Consider the following 14,150-nt stretch of genomic DNA (forward strand, 5'->3'; position numbering starts at 1 on the left):
GGCAGTTAATAAAGACTGAAGGAAGTGACCACTACTTCAAATACGAAGACAGCAATGCAAAATTTCAAGGAACATGAAAAATTAAGGAAACATGACACCAACAAAATATTGCAGTAATGTCCAGTAACCAAACCCAAAGACATGGAGATGTGTGATTTACCTGCTAAAGAATTTAAAATAGCTGTCTTAAGAAAACTCACTGAGCTACAAGAGAACACAAAAAGACAAAATCAGGAAAACCAAATTATACAAACAAAATGAGAAGTCTAACAAAGAGACAGAAGTCATTAAAAAAGAACCAAAGAGAAATTCTGGAGCTGAAGAATGAATGAAAGGAAAATTACAATAGAGAGCAAAAACATCAAAATGGATCAAACAGAAGAAAGAGTCTATGAGACAGAAGACAGAACTTTAAAATTATACAGTCAGAAGAGAACAACAACAAAAAATAATCAAAAACAGTGAAGAAAGGCTACATTACCTATAGGGTACCATCAAAAGAAATAATATGTGATTTGCTGGACTTCCAAAAGTTGGAAAGAGAAGGGGGCAGAAAATGTATTTAAATAAATAATGGCTGATGAGAGATATGGATACAAGTCCATAAAGCTCACAGACCACCAAACTCAACTTAAAGAGATCCTCTTCAAGATTCATTATAATAAAACTGTCAAAAATCAAATAGACACCATCTTAAAAGCAGCAAAAGAAGTTTGTAACTTTCAAGCAAAGCCCCAAAAGGCTCTCAGCAGATTTCTCAGCAAGCACCTTACAGACAGGCCAGGAAAGAGTGGGATAATATATTCAAAGTGCTAAAAGAAAAAAAATGTCAACCAAGAACACTCTATTTGGCAAAGTAATCCTTCAGAAATGAAGAAGGATTAAACACTTTCCCAGAAAAACAAAGTTGAGTGGGTTCATCAACATTAGACCAGCCTTGCCAAGAAAGGCAGAAAGGAGTTCTTCAAGCTGAAATGAAAGAATGCTAATCAGCAACATGAAAACATAAAAAAATACAACATACTGGTAAATGTAAGTATATAGTAAGATTCAGAATACTCTAATACTGTAATATGATGGGGTGTTAACCACTTAACTCTATTACAAGGTAAAAGGACAAGAGAATCAAAAATACCTATAGCTATTTACAAATCAATCAATGTGATACATCACACATTATCAAGAGGAAGGATAAAAACCCTATGACTATCTCAATAGATGCAAAAAACACATCTGACAAAGTACAACATTCATTCATGATAAAGACTCTCAACAAAGTGGGTTTAGAGGTAATATACCTCAACATAATAAAGGCCATCTAATGAAAAACGCACAGCTAACATCGTACTCAATGGTGAAAAACTGAAAGCATTACCTCTAAGATCAGTAATAAGATGAGGATGTTTACTCTCACCACTTTTATTCAACATAGTACTGGAAATCCTAGCTGCAGCAATCAGACAAGAAATAAAAGGCATCTAAACCAGTAAAAATAAAGTAAAACTGCCACTATTTGCAGATGAGGATATGAGACACAGAAAACCCTAAAGACAGCACCAAAAAAATATTAGAATAAGTGAATTCAGTGAAGTTGCAGAATACAAAACTAATATATAGAAACCTCTTGCGTTTCTAAGTACTAATAATGAAGTAGCAGAAAGAGAAATTAAGAAAACAATCCCATTGACATTTGCATCAGAAAGAATAAAATAGCTAAGGATAAAATTAACCAAGGAGGTGAAAGACCTGTACTCTGAAAACTATAAGACACTAATGAAAGAAACTGAAGATGACAAAAACAAATGGAAAGATATTCCATGCTCATGGACTGGGGGAACAAATATTTTTTAAATGTCCATACTACCCAAAGCACTCTACAGATTCAATGCAATCCCTATCAAAATACCAACAGCATTTTTCACAGAACTAGAACAAATAATCCTAAATTTCGCATGGAACCACAAAAGACTTCAAATAGCCAAAGCAAACCTGAGAAAGAAGAACAAAGCTGGAGGTATCACAACCCCAGATTTCAAAATATACTACAAAGCTGTAGTAATCAAAACAGTGTGGTACTGGCACAAAAACAGACACATAGATCAACAGAACAGAATAGAGAGCCCAGAAATAAACCCACACTTATAGGGTCAATTAATCTATGACAAAGGAGGCAAGAATATCCAATGGGAAAAAGTCTCTTCAATAAATGGTGTTGGGAAAACTGGAGAGCTACATGCAAAAGAATGAAATTGGACCACTTTCTTACACTATACACAAACATAAATTCAAAGTGGATTAAGACTAAATATGAGACCTGAAACCATAAAACTCCTAAAAGAAAACATAGGCAGTAATCTCTTGGCTATCAGCCTTAGCAACATTTATGGATATGTCTCCTTAGGCAAGGGAAAATAAACTAATAGAGCTATACCAAAATAAAAAGCTTTTGCACAGCCAAGAAAACCATCAGCAAAAAGGCAACCTACTGAATAAGGGAAGAAGATATCTGCAAATGATTTATCTGATGAGGGATTAATATTCAAAATATATAAAAGACTTATACAACTCAATACCAAAACAAAACCCAATCCAATTAAAAAATGGGCAAAGGACCTAAATAGACATTTTTCCAAAGAAGACATACAAATGACTACCAGACACATGAAAAGATGTTCCACATCACTAGTTATTGGAGAAAGGCAAGTCAAAATCACAATGCGATATCACCTTACACCTGTCAAAATGGCTAGTATCAAAAAGATATGAAATAACAAGTGTTAGTGAGGATATGAAGAAAAAGGAACACTCATGCACTGTTAGTAGGAATGCAAATTGGTGCAGCCACTATGGGAAACAGTACGAAGGTTCCTCAAAAAAAGGAAAAAAACCACCATATGACCCAGTAATTCCAAAATTCAGTGTTTATCCAAAGAAAATTAAAAACACTAATTCGAAAAGATATAGGCACCCCTATGTTTACTGCAGCATTATTTAAAATAGCCAAGATACAGAAGCAACCCAAGTGTCTATCAATAGATGAATGGGTAAAAAAATGTGGTACACACACACACACACACATACACACACACACAGAGGAATATTACTCAGCCACAAAAAAGAATGAAATCCTGCCACTTGCAACAACATGGATGGACCTAAAAGGTACAATGCTAAGTGAAATATGTTAGACAGAGAATGACAAATACCATATGATTCCACTTATACATGGAATCTGAAAAATAAAACAAATGAACAAACAAAAAAACGGACTCTTAAATACATAGAACTGGTGGATGCCAGAGAGGAGGTGAGTGGAAGGATGGGCAAAATAGGTGAAGTGGATTAAGAGGTACAAAATTCCAGTTATAAAATAAGTAAGTCATGGAGATGAAAAGTACAGCATAGGGAATATAGTCAATAATATTATAATAACACTGCATGGTGACAGATGGTGACTACACTTGTGGTAGTGAACGCTGAGTAATACACAGAACTGCAGAATCACTATGTTATATGCCTGAAACTAAGTAACACTGTATGTCAATGTCAACTATACTTCAATAATAAAAAAGTAAATAAAAAGCAAATCAGTATCATACGGGGAAGCAGAGTGCCAAAGGTGCTGGAGACTTGGTATTACTCCTCCTCTGCTCTGTTACATGGTAGCTAAGTGACCATGGGCCAGTCACACAGATTTCAAGGGCCTTGCTATGCCCATCTGTTGAAGGAGGGTTTCCAAGCTCCCTTAAAGCTCTGAAATTCTATGATTTAGAATCCTAAAAATCAAGTACATAAAACATTAATAGGCACAATGCTAGAGTGACAAGCATCTAGTTAATACCTTGAGGGAAAACAATGAGGTAGTATAACTTTTAACAGGAATTAATACAATTAAGGCAATAAAAATTATTTCACTCCTGAACAACCAATAGGTCAAAGAAGAAATCAAAAACGATCTTGAAACAAATGAAAATGGAAACACAACATACCAAAACAAATGACCAACAGGTATGTAAAAGATGCCCAACATCAGCAATCACCAAGGAAATGTAAATCAAAACCACAATGAAAGGTACATGGCTGGCTCAGTTGGTGGAGTATGCAACTCTTGATCTCAGGGCTGTGAGTTCAAGCCCCACATTGGGGGTGGAGCCTACTTTAAAAAAAAAAAAAAAACTACAATGAGATATCACATTACACCTGTTAGAATGGCTATTATCAAAAAGGTAAGACATAAGTGTTGCCAAAAATGTGGAGAAAAGGGAATCCTTGTGCACTGTTGGTAGGAATGTAAATTAGTGCAGCCACCATGGAAAACAGCATGGAGGTTCCTCAATATTAAAAAAAGAACTACCACATGATCCAGCAATCCCACTTCCAAGTATCCAAATGAAATAAAAATCAGGATCTCAAAGGGATATCTCCACTTCCATGTTCACTGCAGTATTATTTACAACAGCCAAGCTATGGCAACATTAGAATCTGTCTACAAATGAATGGATAAAGATGTAGTACATACATACAATGGAGTACCATTCAGCCATAAGAAAGAAGGAAATCCTGTCATTTGTGACATGGATGGACCTTGCAGGCACTATGCCAAGGGGAATAAGACAGAGAAAGGCAAATACTGCATGATATCACCTGTGTGTGGAATATAAAAAAAGCCAAATTCATAGAAACAGAAAGTAGAATGGAAGTTGCCAGGAGCTGGAGGGGAAATGGAGAGATGTTAACCAAGGGTGCAAAGTTCCAGTTATAAGATGAGTAAGTTCTAGGGATCTAATGTACAACATGGTGTCTATAGTTAGCAACACTACATTACATACTTCAAAGCTGCCAAGAGAGTAAATCTTAAATGTTCTCACCACATAAAAGAATTGGTAATTATGTGAGGTGACAAAGGTATTAAGAGTACTATGATAATCATACTGCAATATGTAAATGTATCAAATCAACATGTTGATACCTATACACAGTGTTATATGTCAATTATATCTCAATAAACCTGAAAAAAATAGAACTACCAAATATGATCCAGCTTCTGGGTATATATCCAAAGGAATTAAAATCAGTATCTTGAAGAGATTATCTGTACTCTCATGTTCACTGTGGCATTATTCACAGTAGCCAAGACATGGAAGGAACCTAAGTATCTACCAATGGACAAATGGATAAAGAAAATATATATACATACAATGGAATATTATTCAGTCTTTAAAAAGAAAGAAATTCAGCCATTTGCAACAACATAGATAAACTTGGAGGACATTACACTAAGGAAAATGAGCCAGACACAGAAGGACAAATGCTAAGTGACACCACTCATATGAGGAATTTACAACAGTCAAACTCCTAGAAGGAGAGTAGAGAATGGTGGTTGTCAGAGGCTGGGGGAAATGGGGAAGTACTATTCAAAGGGTACAAAGTTTCAGTTATACAGAATGATTAAGGTCCAGAGATCTACTATACAGCATAGTGCCTACAATGAATTATACTGTAGTGTATAATTAAAAATTTGCCAAGAGGGCAGATCTTATGTTAAGTGTTCTTGTCATGTTCACAAAATAATAATGATGATAATAATAAGAGGGGGAAGGAAACTTTTAGATGTGATGAACAGTTTTATGGCATAAATTGTGGTGATGGGTCCATGGATATATAATTATCTTCCAACTGTATGTATCACATTGCATACATTAAATATGCATTGTTTTTTGTGTATCAATCATATCTCAATAAAGTGGTTTAAAAAAGTAACTTAAGACCTAAATGCAAAAGCTAAAACAATAATGGCTTTAAAAGAAAACATAGGAGACTATCTTCATAATTTAGATGTAGGCAGTTTCCCCATATGAGAAGAAAATAAGAACCATAAGAGAAAAAAACCCGATAAATTAGACTGTTTAAAAGTTAAAAATTATCTGTTCTTGAAAAGATACAGTTAAGAAAATGAAAGACTGGAAGAAAACATTTATAAAACAGGTATCTGACAAAGGACTAGTAACCAAGATAATATAAAAAGCATCTACTTACAATGCCACAAAAGACGACAAAAAATGATTTTTTAAATGGCCAGATACTTTGAACACTTCATAAAATAAAATATATGAAAGGTAAATAATTGTAATAAAAAATGCTCAGCAAAATTAAGCAACAAGGAGATGCAAAATAAAAACTAAATCACCACAGGATAAACAAAAATTAAAAGACCACCACCAAATGTTGGCAAGGATGTGGAATAACAGGAACTCTCACGTTCTAGTGGGAGGAGTGCAAAATGCTACAACCACTTTGGGAAAAGCTCTAGCAGTTTCTCTTCTTTCTTCGTTTTAAAGATTTTATTTATTTATTTGACAGAGGGAGAGACGAGAGAGAGAGAGAGCGAGAACACAAGCAGGGGGAGCGGCAGGCAGAAGGAAAGGAAGAAGCGGGCTCCCCGCTGAGCAGAGAGCCCAACTTGGGGCTCGATCCCAGGACCCTGAGATCATGACTTGAGCCAAAGGGCAGACGCTTCACTGACTGAGCCACCCAGGCACCCCAAGCTTTAGCAGTTTCTAATAAAACTAATCACATATGTTCGCCACATTACCTACTAATCCAAATCTTAGGTACTTCCCCAAGAGAAATGAGGACATATTTCCACACAAAGACTTATTCAAGAATGTGGTTTTCTTCAAAATAGCCAAAAACTAGCAACAGCTCACATGTCTATTAATAGAAGAACTGATAATGAAATTTCAGAATAATCACTCAATGGAATACTATCCAGCAGTAAAAAGGAATGGATTACTGACACGTGCATTATCAATGAATCTCAAAAATGTAATACTAAGTGAAATAAGCTTTACATAAAAGTATGTGTTAGGGAATACCATTTATATAAAGTTACAGAATAAACAACACTATGACATAACAAAGTCAGAACAGTGGTTGCCTCTGTGTGCGTGGGGCTGGAATTGACAGGGAAGGAGCATGAGGGAGCCTCGTAGGATGATGGTAATGTTCTGTATCTTGATAGGGGTTTGGGTTCCATAAGTATATGCATTTGTAAAAATTCAGCAAATGGCACACTTAGCATCTGTGCATTCATTCTATGTAAAACTTACATCATCAGAAAAACCTGTAAAAATACTGAACTCTAGTTACTGATCTGCATGTTGCAATATTTAGGGGATGCATATAGATGTCTGCAATTTACTGAAAAACATGTTAAAAATAAGGTAGAATGAGGAACAGAGGGGTAGATACGTGATAAAACAAGTATAATAAAATGTTAAAAGAGGTGGCTATAAAAGTATTTACCATAGGATTCTTTCACCTTTCTTGTATGCTTAAAAATGTTCATAATAAAATACTGGGGCAAAGGGGGAGTAATAAAAGAGAAATCAAAGAAGGAAGAAATAGCACAGAATGCTAAGGAAGAAGCACCAGGAAGGGAGGGAAGGAGGGAGGGAGGGAGGTAGTGGAAGGAACAGGAAAAAAGTATAGTAGTCCAAAAGCCAGTGAGAAAGGCCATTTCAGAGGAGGCAATGGCCAATTGTGTAGAATTCTGAAAATTCGAGTAACATTGAAAGCGGCCCATTGGATTTGGTTGTAGGAGGGATGTGAATGGAGCAGAGCAAAGCCACATTGAAGTGGAGAGAGAGAAAGCTGTTGGTGAGGAAGGAGAGTAAATGAAAACAACTCCTAAGAAACCTAGCTGGGAAGGAGAGCAGAGAGAGGGGGCTGCAATTGAAGAAGGATGTGAAGTCAAGATAATGGACAATACTGGAGCACGTTTATGTGGATGGGAATGATGCAGTAGAGAATCAGGGGATGCAGTAGGTAGAACTGTGTCCCCCAAAATGATATGCTTAAGTCCTAACTCCCAGCATCTGTAAATGTGACCTCATAGAAAAATAGGACCTTTGTGGATGTAATTTAATTAAAATGCGGTTATGCTAAACTAGGGCAGGCCTTAATTCAATGACTGGTGTCCCTATAAGAAGAGGACACTTAAATAAGAAGAGGAATTTGAACACAGACACAGAGAGACCCAGAGAGAAGACCATGTGACAGTGAAGACAGATATTGGAATGACACATCTGGAAGCCAAGGAACGCCCAGGATTGCCAGCCACTACTAGAAGCTGGGAAGAAAGAAGAAGGATTCTCCCCTACAGCCTTCAGAGACAGAGCACGGCTCTGCTGACACCTTGATTTCAGACTTCTAGCCGCCAGAGTTGTGAGAAGTGATTTCTGGTACTTTCAGCCACCAAGGTTGTAGTACTTTGTTATGGCAGTTCCGGAAAACCAAAACAGGGGAGATGAATGGTGATGAGAAAGAGGTGGTAAGGAGAGAGGTGATGTTCTTGAGAAGGTGATACGGAACCATTTGCCCGCCGGAGGGGTCGGGCCTTTGATAGTATCAGGGCTACCCTCCTCCACCTACATAAGTATATACATAAGTATATTCAGGGAGGATCTAAACAATCAAGGGCTTGTCCAGAAGCTTTCAGAAATGAAGAATGCTTCAGACAGCCTTTGTAATAGATTCTCTGTCCTAGTCACTAATAAACAATATGTAGCCTGCATATTCAAGTTGCTAGTCTTCCTCTAAACATACAAGAACCAGCCCATGAAACTTAAGTGCAGCCATTCTCTGCCTTCCAAAAGAGGTTTGAGAACAAAGATGCAAGTCTTACCAACAGAAATGGAATCAGGTGCTCCGCCAATGGTCAAAACAAAACCACCAGATGAAAAGCCCAGTAATCCAATTTCGGGAAGCTCCTTACCTTGAGCTGCTGTTGAAGTTCACTGTTCAGCCGGGCCAGCACTGCATTTGCCTCTTTATTTTTGCGGATAGCAGTCTGAATAGCCTTCTTCTGTTTGGAAGACTGTCTATAAAAAAGTACAAACCGTTCAGGGAAATAGAACTCAGAGGTCCGGACCCTTGTGGGTCAGAACACTGACTCATGAGAAGTACTCAACTAACAAGGGGCTAATGTCACAGGGCTCCAAAAAGAAAATCATATATTCACAGGCAGGCAGGCAGACACACACCAAATGAAACAAATTTGTCCGGATGAATTATTTACACCTGAAGTACTTCCCATTTTATAACTTGAAAGACAAGCTGTGAATTGGACCTTTTCAAACTCCGCATTCCATTTATTCCAAGACATTTTAATAAGTATTTCTTCCTGACAAACCACATTAACTAGAATGCCCTTTTTGTGTAAGCCTTAATGGCATTTTTAAAAGACCTGCAGGTGGCCCCTGTGGACAAGTCTGAAGGAAATGAACAGAAGAACATTCTCTTTAGGAAAAATCCTACATTAACTTAGCCAGCCTATACAAGTCTCCTTCATTTCTTTATTATTAGGCATGAATGCCTGAGTGTGTCTATGTGTGTGAGTATGCTCAGGCATGTGCATATACCAGCATACATCTGTGGCACTTGAGAAAATGTTTTAATACCACTATTGCCAAATTAAGTCAATAGTAAATTCACAGAGCAGGTATAACTAGGGTGACCATATGTTCCACTTTGCCCGTTACAGTCTCTGCTTACACTGCTTGACTGGCCCTAATTATTCTTAGAACCCTCTTTCTCCCTCAAAGCTGTCTACAGTTGGGATGATATATCAACACGATGGTATAACCTACAGCCTTATATCCCACAGCAAAAAATACTGAATTCGCAGAGCAAAAGGGCAATTTAAGTTCCCCTAGGAAAACAGACATATGTGCAACCTGTGAGACGTAGGTTCTATGCCAGGGCAACTTAACCGGAATGCATAGTGACCATTGTGGAGATGATTACTATTCACTGAGAATATACACTATGCTACCCACTCTGCTAATCTGCAGAAGGCATACTCCGTTCCCCAAGAAGTTGAAAGATTAATTTTTTCATCCATAAATAGGCAGGGAAGAGGATTTAAAATCTACTTTCAGAAAGATAAGGATTGGATTTCCAGTTTCAGGACAACATGGAGTAGACATACTTCTCTCTACCCCACCAACTACAGTTAAAATCCTGGACATAATATGTAAGACAAACATAAGATTACTCCAAAAAGTGGAGTGAAGAAGGCAAACCAGCCCAGGAACTCAGTACTCAGGGAAACACATAGCAGTGAATTCCCTGGGTTTTCTCTTTTGCTTCATATATCCCAGACTGGATGGTGGAGAAGTCAGCAATCCATAAATGTCAATAAGGGCAGACAATAAAAAGCCTCCCCCGACCCAAATACTGCTCTCTCTAGCCAAATGACTTGGAAAGGGGCAGCCTAGCAAGATATAAATTAGACACAATATCTCTCCTGGACATAGATATCTGCAAAATCTTTAACAAAATATTAACAAATAGAATTTAGCAATGTATTAAAAACTTATACACCATGACCAAGAGAGCTTTATTCCAGAGATGGAAGGCTGATTCGATATTCAAAAGTCAATCAGTGCAATCCACCATCCTAACAGATGAAAGAAAAAAATCACATATCAACTGATATAGAAAAATCACCTGATAAAACTCAATAACCATTCATGACAAAAACTCTCAGAAAACTGAATAGAGGCCAACTTGTCCAACTTGATGAAGAACTTCTACCAAAAAACTACAGCTGACATCATACATAATGAAAAACTGAATGCCTTCCCCCCTGAGATGAGGAACAAAGCAAGGATTTCTACTTTCATTACTATTTTCAACACAGTGCTAGAAGTCCTAGCCAACACAGTAATGCAAGAAAAGGAAATAAAAGGCACACATAATTGAAAAGAATGAAACTATCCCTATCTGCAGATGACATGATGGCCTACATAGAAAATTCCAAGGAATCTATAAAAAAATTCTCTGAACTAATAAAAATGAGTTTTGAGGAGAGAAGATTAACATACAAAAATCAAAAGAATGGGGGCGCTTGGGTGGCTCAGTCAGTTAAGCATCCGGCTTTTGATTTTGGCTCGGGTCATGATCTCTGGGTTGTGGGATCCAGCCCGGCATCGGGCTCTGCACTCAGGGTGGAGTCTGCTTGTTCCTCTTCCTCTGCTCCTCTCCCTCCCTCCCTCTCTCTCTCTCTCAGATAAATAATCTTTTTAAAAAAATCAATAGAATTTTGATACACTAACATTGAATACTTGGGAAAAAATAAAAAATACAGTATCATTTACAAAGCTTCAAACTGAAGTTCTTAGATATATCAAAACATACACAAGATTTACATGCTGAAAACTATACAACAGTAATGAAAAATAGGATCAAAATAGAGAAATATTTATCATGTTCATGGATTGAATGACTCAAAATAGTAAAGATGCCAAATCTCCTCAGACTGATATAAAGGTTTAAGACAATTCCTTTTTAAAAAAATTATTTTAGATTATTTATTTATCTATCTATCTATCTATCTATCTGAGAGAGAAAGAGACACGCAAGAAGAACACAAGCCGGCGGGGGGGCAGGCAGAGGGAGATGGAGAAGCAGGCTCCCCGCTGAGCAGGGAGCCCCATGGGGCACTTGGTCCCAGGACCCCAGGATCATGACCTGAGCTGAAAGCAAATGCTTAACCAACTGAGCCACTGAGGTGCACCAAAGGTTTAGCACAATTCGTATCGAAATCTCAGCAAGAATTTTTGTGGATCAAGACAAAATTATTCTAAAATTTATATGGAAAGTTAGAGGAATTAGAATACCTAAAACAATTTTGAAAAATCATAATAAAAGTGGGAGAAATAGAAGACATTTTATTATATAGCTATAGTAATCAAGTAAATAAGTAATGAAGACAGTAATCAAGACTGTGTGGATTAATAGGCAGAGGGAAACACACATCGATCAGTGGAACAGAATAGAGAACCCAGAAACACACTCACACTAGTACAGACAACTTACTTCTGACAGAGGTGCAAAAGCAAGTCAATGGAGCAAGAACAGCTTTTTTTTTTTTTTTAAGATTTATTTTATTTTTAGAGAGAGAGAGAGCGTGCCTGACTGGGGGGTGGGGCAGAGGAAGAGAATCTTTCAACCGCAACGTCCCAAACTGCTGAGCGCAGACTGGGGAGCCCAATGCAGGGCTCAATCCCACCGCCCATGAGATCATGACCTGAGCCAAAACCAAGAGTCAGACACCCAACCAACTGAGCCACCCTGGCGTCCCGAGAATAACCTTTTCAACCAACAGCGCCGAAGCAATTCAACATCCACAGGCCAAGAACCCTGACCCAGATCTTACATAAAACAACACAAAATGGATCAAGCAACTTAAATATAAAGTGTAAAATTATATAACTTTTAGAATAAAACATGAGAGAAAATCTTCAGGACCAAGGGCTTGTTCGTGAAGAGTTTTTAGATGTAACAACAAAAGCACAATCCATAAAAGAAAAAAAATAAGTTGGGCTTCTTCAAAATTTTAAAAACTTTTGTATTGCAAATGACTGTTAAGAGGATGAAATGACAAGCTATAGACTGAGAGAAAATATTTGCAAACCACATTCCTGACAATTGATATGTATTTAAAATATATAAAAAGAACTCTCAAATCTCAACAGCAAAAAAACAATTCAATTAGAAAATGGGCAAAGGACATGAAGAGACATGTTACCAAAGAGAATATATGATGGTAAATATACACATGAAAAGACATTCAACATCATTAGCCATTAGGGAAATGCAAATTAAGACCATGACAGGATAGAACGACCCACAAATTGGAACAGCTAAAATAAAAAAATAGTGACAAAACCAAATGCTGGTGAGGATGTGGAGAAACTGCATCTGTCATACATTGCTGGTGGAAATGTAAAATGGTACAGCCATTTTGGAAAACAACTTGGCAGTTTCTTTTAAAACTAAACATACACTCCGCACACAACCCAGCAATCACACTCTTGGACATTTATACCAGAGAAACGAAAATTTATGCACACACAAGAACCTGTACACAAGATGCTCACAGTCACTTTATTTATAATGCTCAACAACTAGACACAACCAAAACATCTCTCAACAAGTGAATGGCTCAAGAGACTATGGCACATCCATACCACAGAATACTGCTTAGCAGTGCTGATTGAGATATATAACTTGGATGTCAAGGGACTGTGCCAAGTGAAAAAAGCCAAACTCAGAAGATCATGCTGTGTGATTCTATTTATATAACATTCTCAAAATGAAAAAATTCTAGAGATGGGAAACAGATCAGTGGTTGCCAGGGGTAAGGAATGGCGAGGAGAGGGTAGGTCTGATTTCTGTACCTTGATTACAGTGGCAGTTACAAGACTCTACACATGTGATTAAACGGCATGGAACAATACATATGCTGTCCCAATGTCAGCTGCCTCGTTTTGATATTGTACTATAGTTAGGTAAAATGTAATCATTAAGAGAAACTAGGTAAAAGATCCACAGAACCGCTCTGCACTGTTGTTGTAATTTCCTGTGAATCTGTAATTATATCAAAATAAAAGGTTTAAAAAAAAAAGTTGATCAGAACTTGATGTCCCTCCTTACACTACTACTACTCTATGTGTGTCCAGCTCCTAACGGTTTCCTCCTCCTTTAGGAACTGGCTCCATCTCCTTCCACCTCCTCCACAGGGATGGGCCCCTGGCAGGGAGTTCTAGTTGTCTCAAGAAAATCCTCACCTCTATTTTGACACTTGAATGGATGCTGGCCCATGCCAAGCTGACCAGATTCTCCCTCCGAAGGACTTGAGTTATGGCTAATATTTCAGTTCAGCCTGGGCCCAGCACAGTGAGAATGTAATCTCTGGAGTGGAAGGTGCTTGAGAAGTCTTTGTAGATAAAAACGTCAAAAACACCTTAAGAAAACTGAGAGGCATCAGAATGAGCCCCAGAAGGTTTGCAATCTTCTCTTCCAATCCACTCCTGCCACTGATTTCCCTGAATCACCCCTATATCCTTATAATAAAGAGTATATTTTGCTACCTCAAGTCGCTTTTTATTATTTGCTACCAAAGGAGCCGTAAATAACACAAAGATAGGATCAAGCCCAGAATACCTCTGAAGGGGTCAGCAAAGCATTTAACCTGCATCACCCTCTTAAGAGTTGCCTCTGGAGTTTCTCTCTTCAGGTCCTCCCAGTATTTTTACTCACTGTTCCAGGCTGCGCTCTAACTGGCATGGTTTCCAGGGAGG

General features: G+C 37.7%; 1 protein-coding gene across 3 annotated transcripts in view; it reads right to left on the reverse strand.

Annotated features, from left to right (window-relative positions):
* REPS2 (RALBP1 associated Eps domain containing 2) overlaps window positions 1-14,150 on the reverse strand; it is a 222,569-nt gene that overhangs the window by 13,232 nt on the left and 195,187 nt on the right. For all 3 annotated transcript variants that reach the window (XM_081809113.1, XM_081809112.1, XM_081809115.1), the window contains one exon: window positions 8,777-8,882. In XM_081809113.1, the coding sequence (XP_081665239.1) occupies window positions 8,777-8,882 (106 nt within the window). The remainder of the gene's footprint in view (window positions 1-8,776; window positions 8,883-14,150) is intronic.

This window comes from Leptonychotes weddellii, chromosome X (genome assembly GCF_054177405.1).
Source record: "Leptonychotes weddellii isolate Sample4059 chromosome X, ASM5417740v2, whole genome shotgun sequence".
Lineage (NCBI taxonomy): Eukaryota > Metazoa > Chordata > Mammalia > Carnivora > Phocidae > Leptonychotes > Leptonychotes weddellii.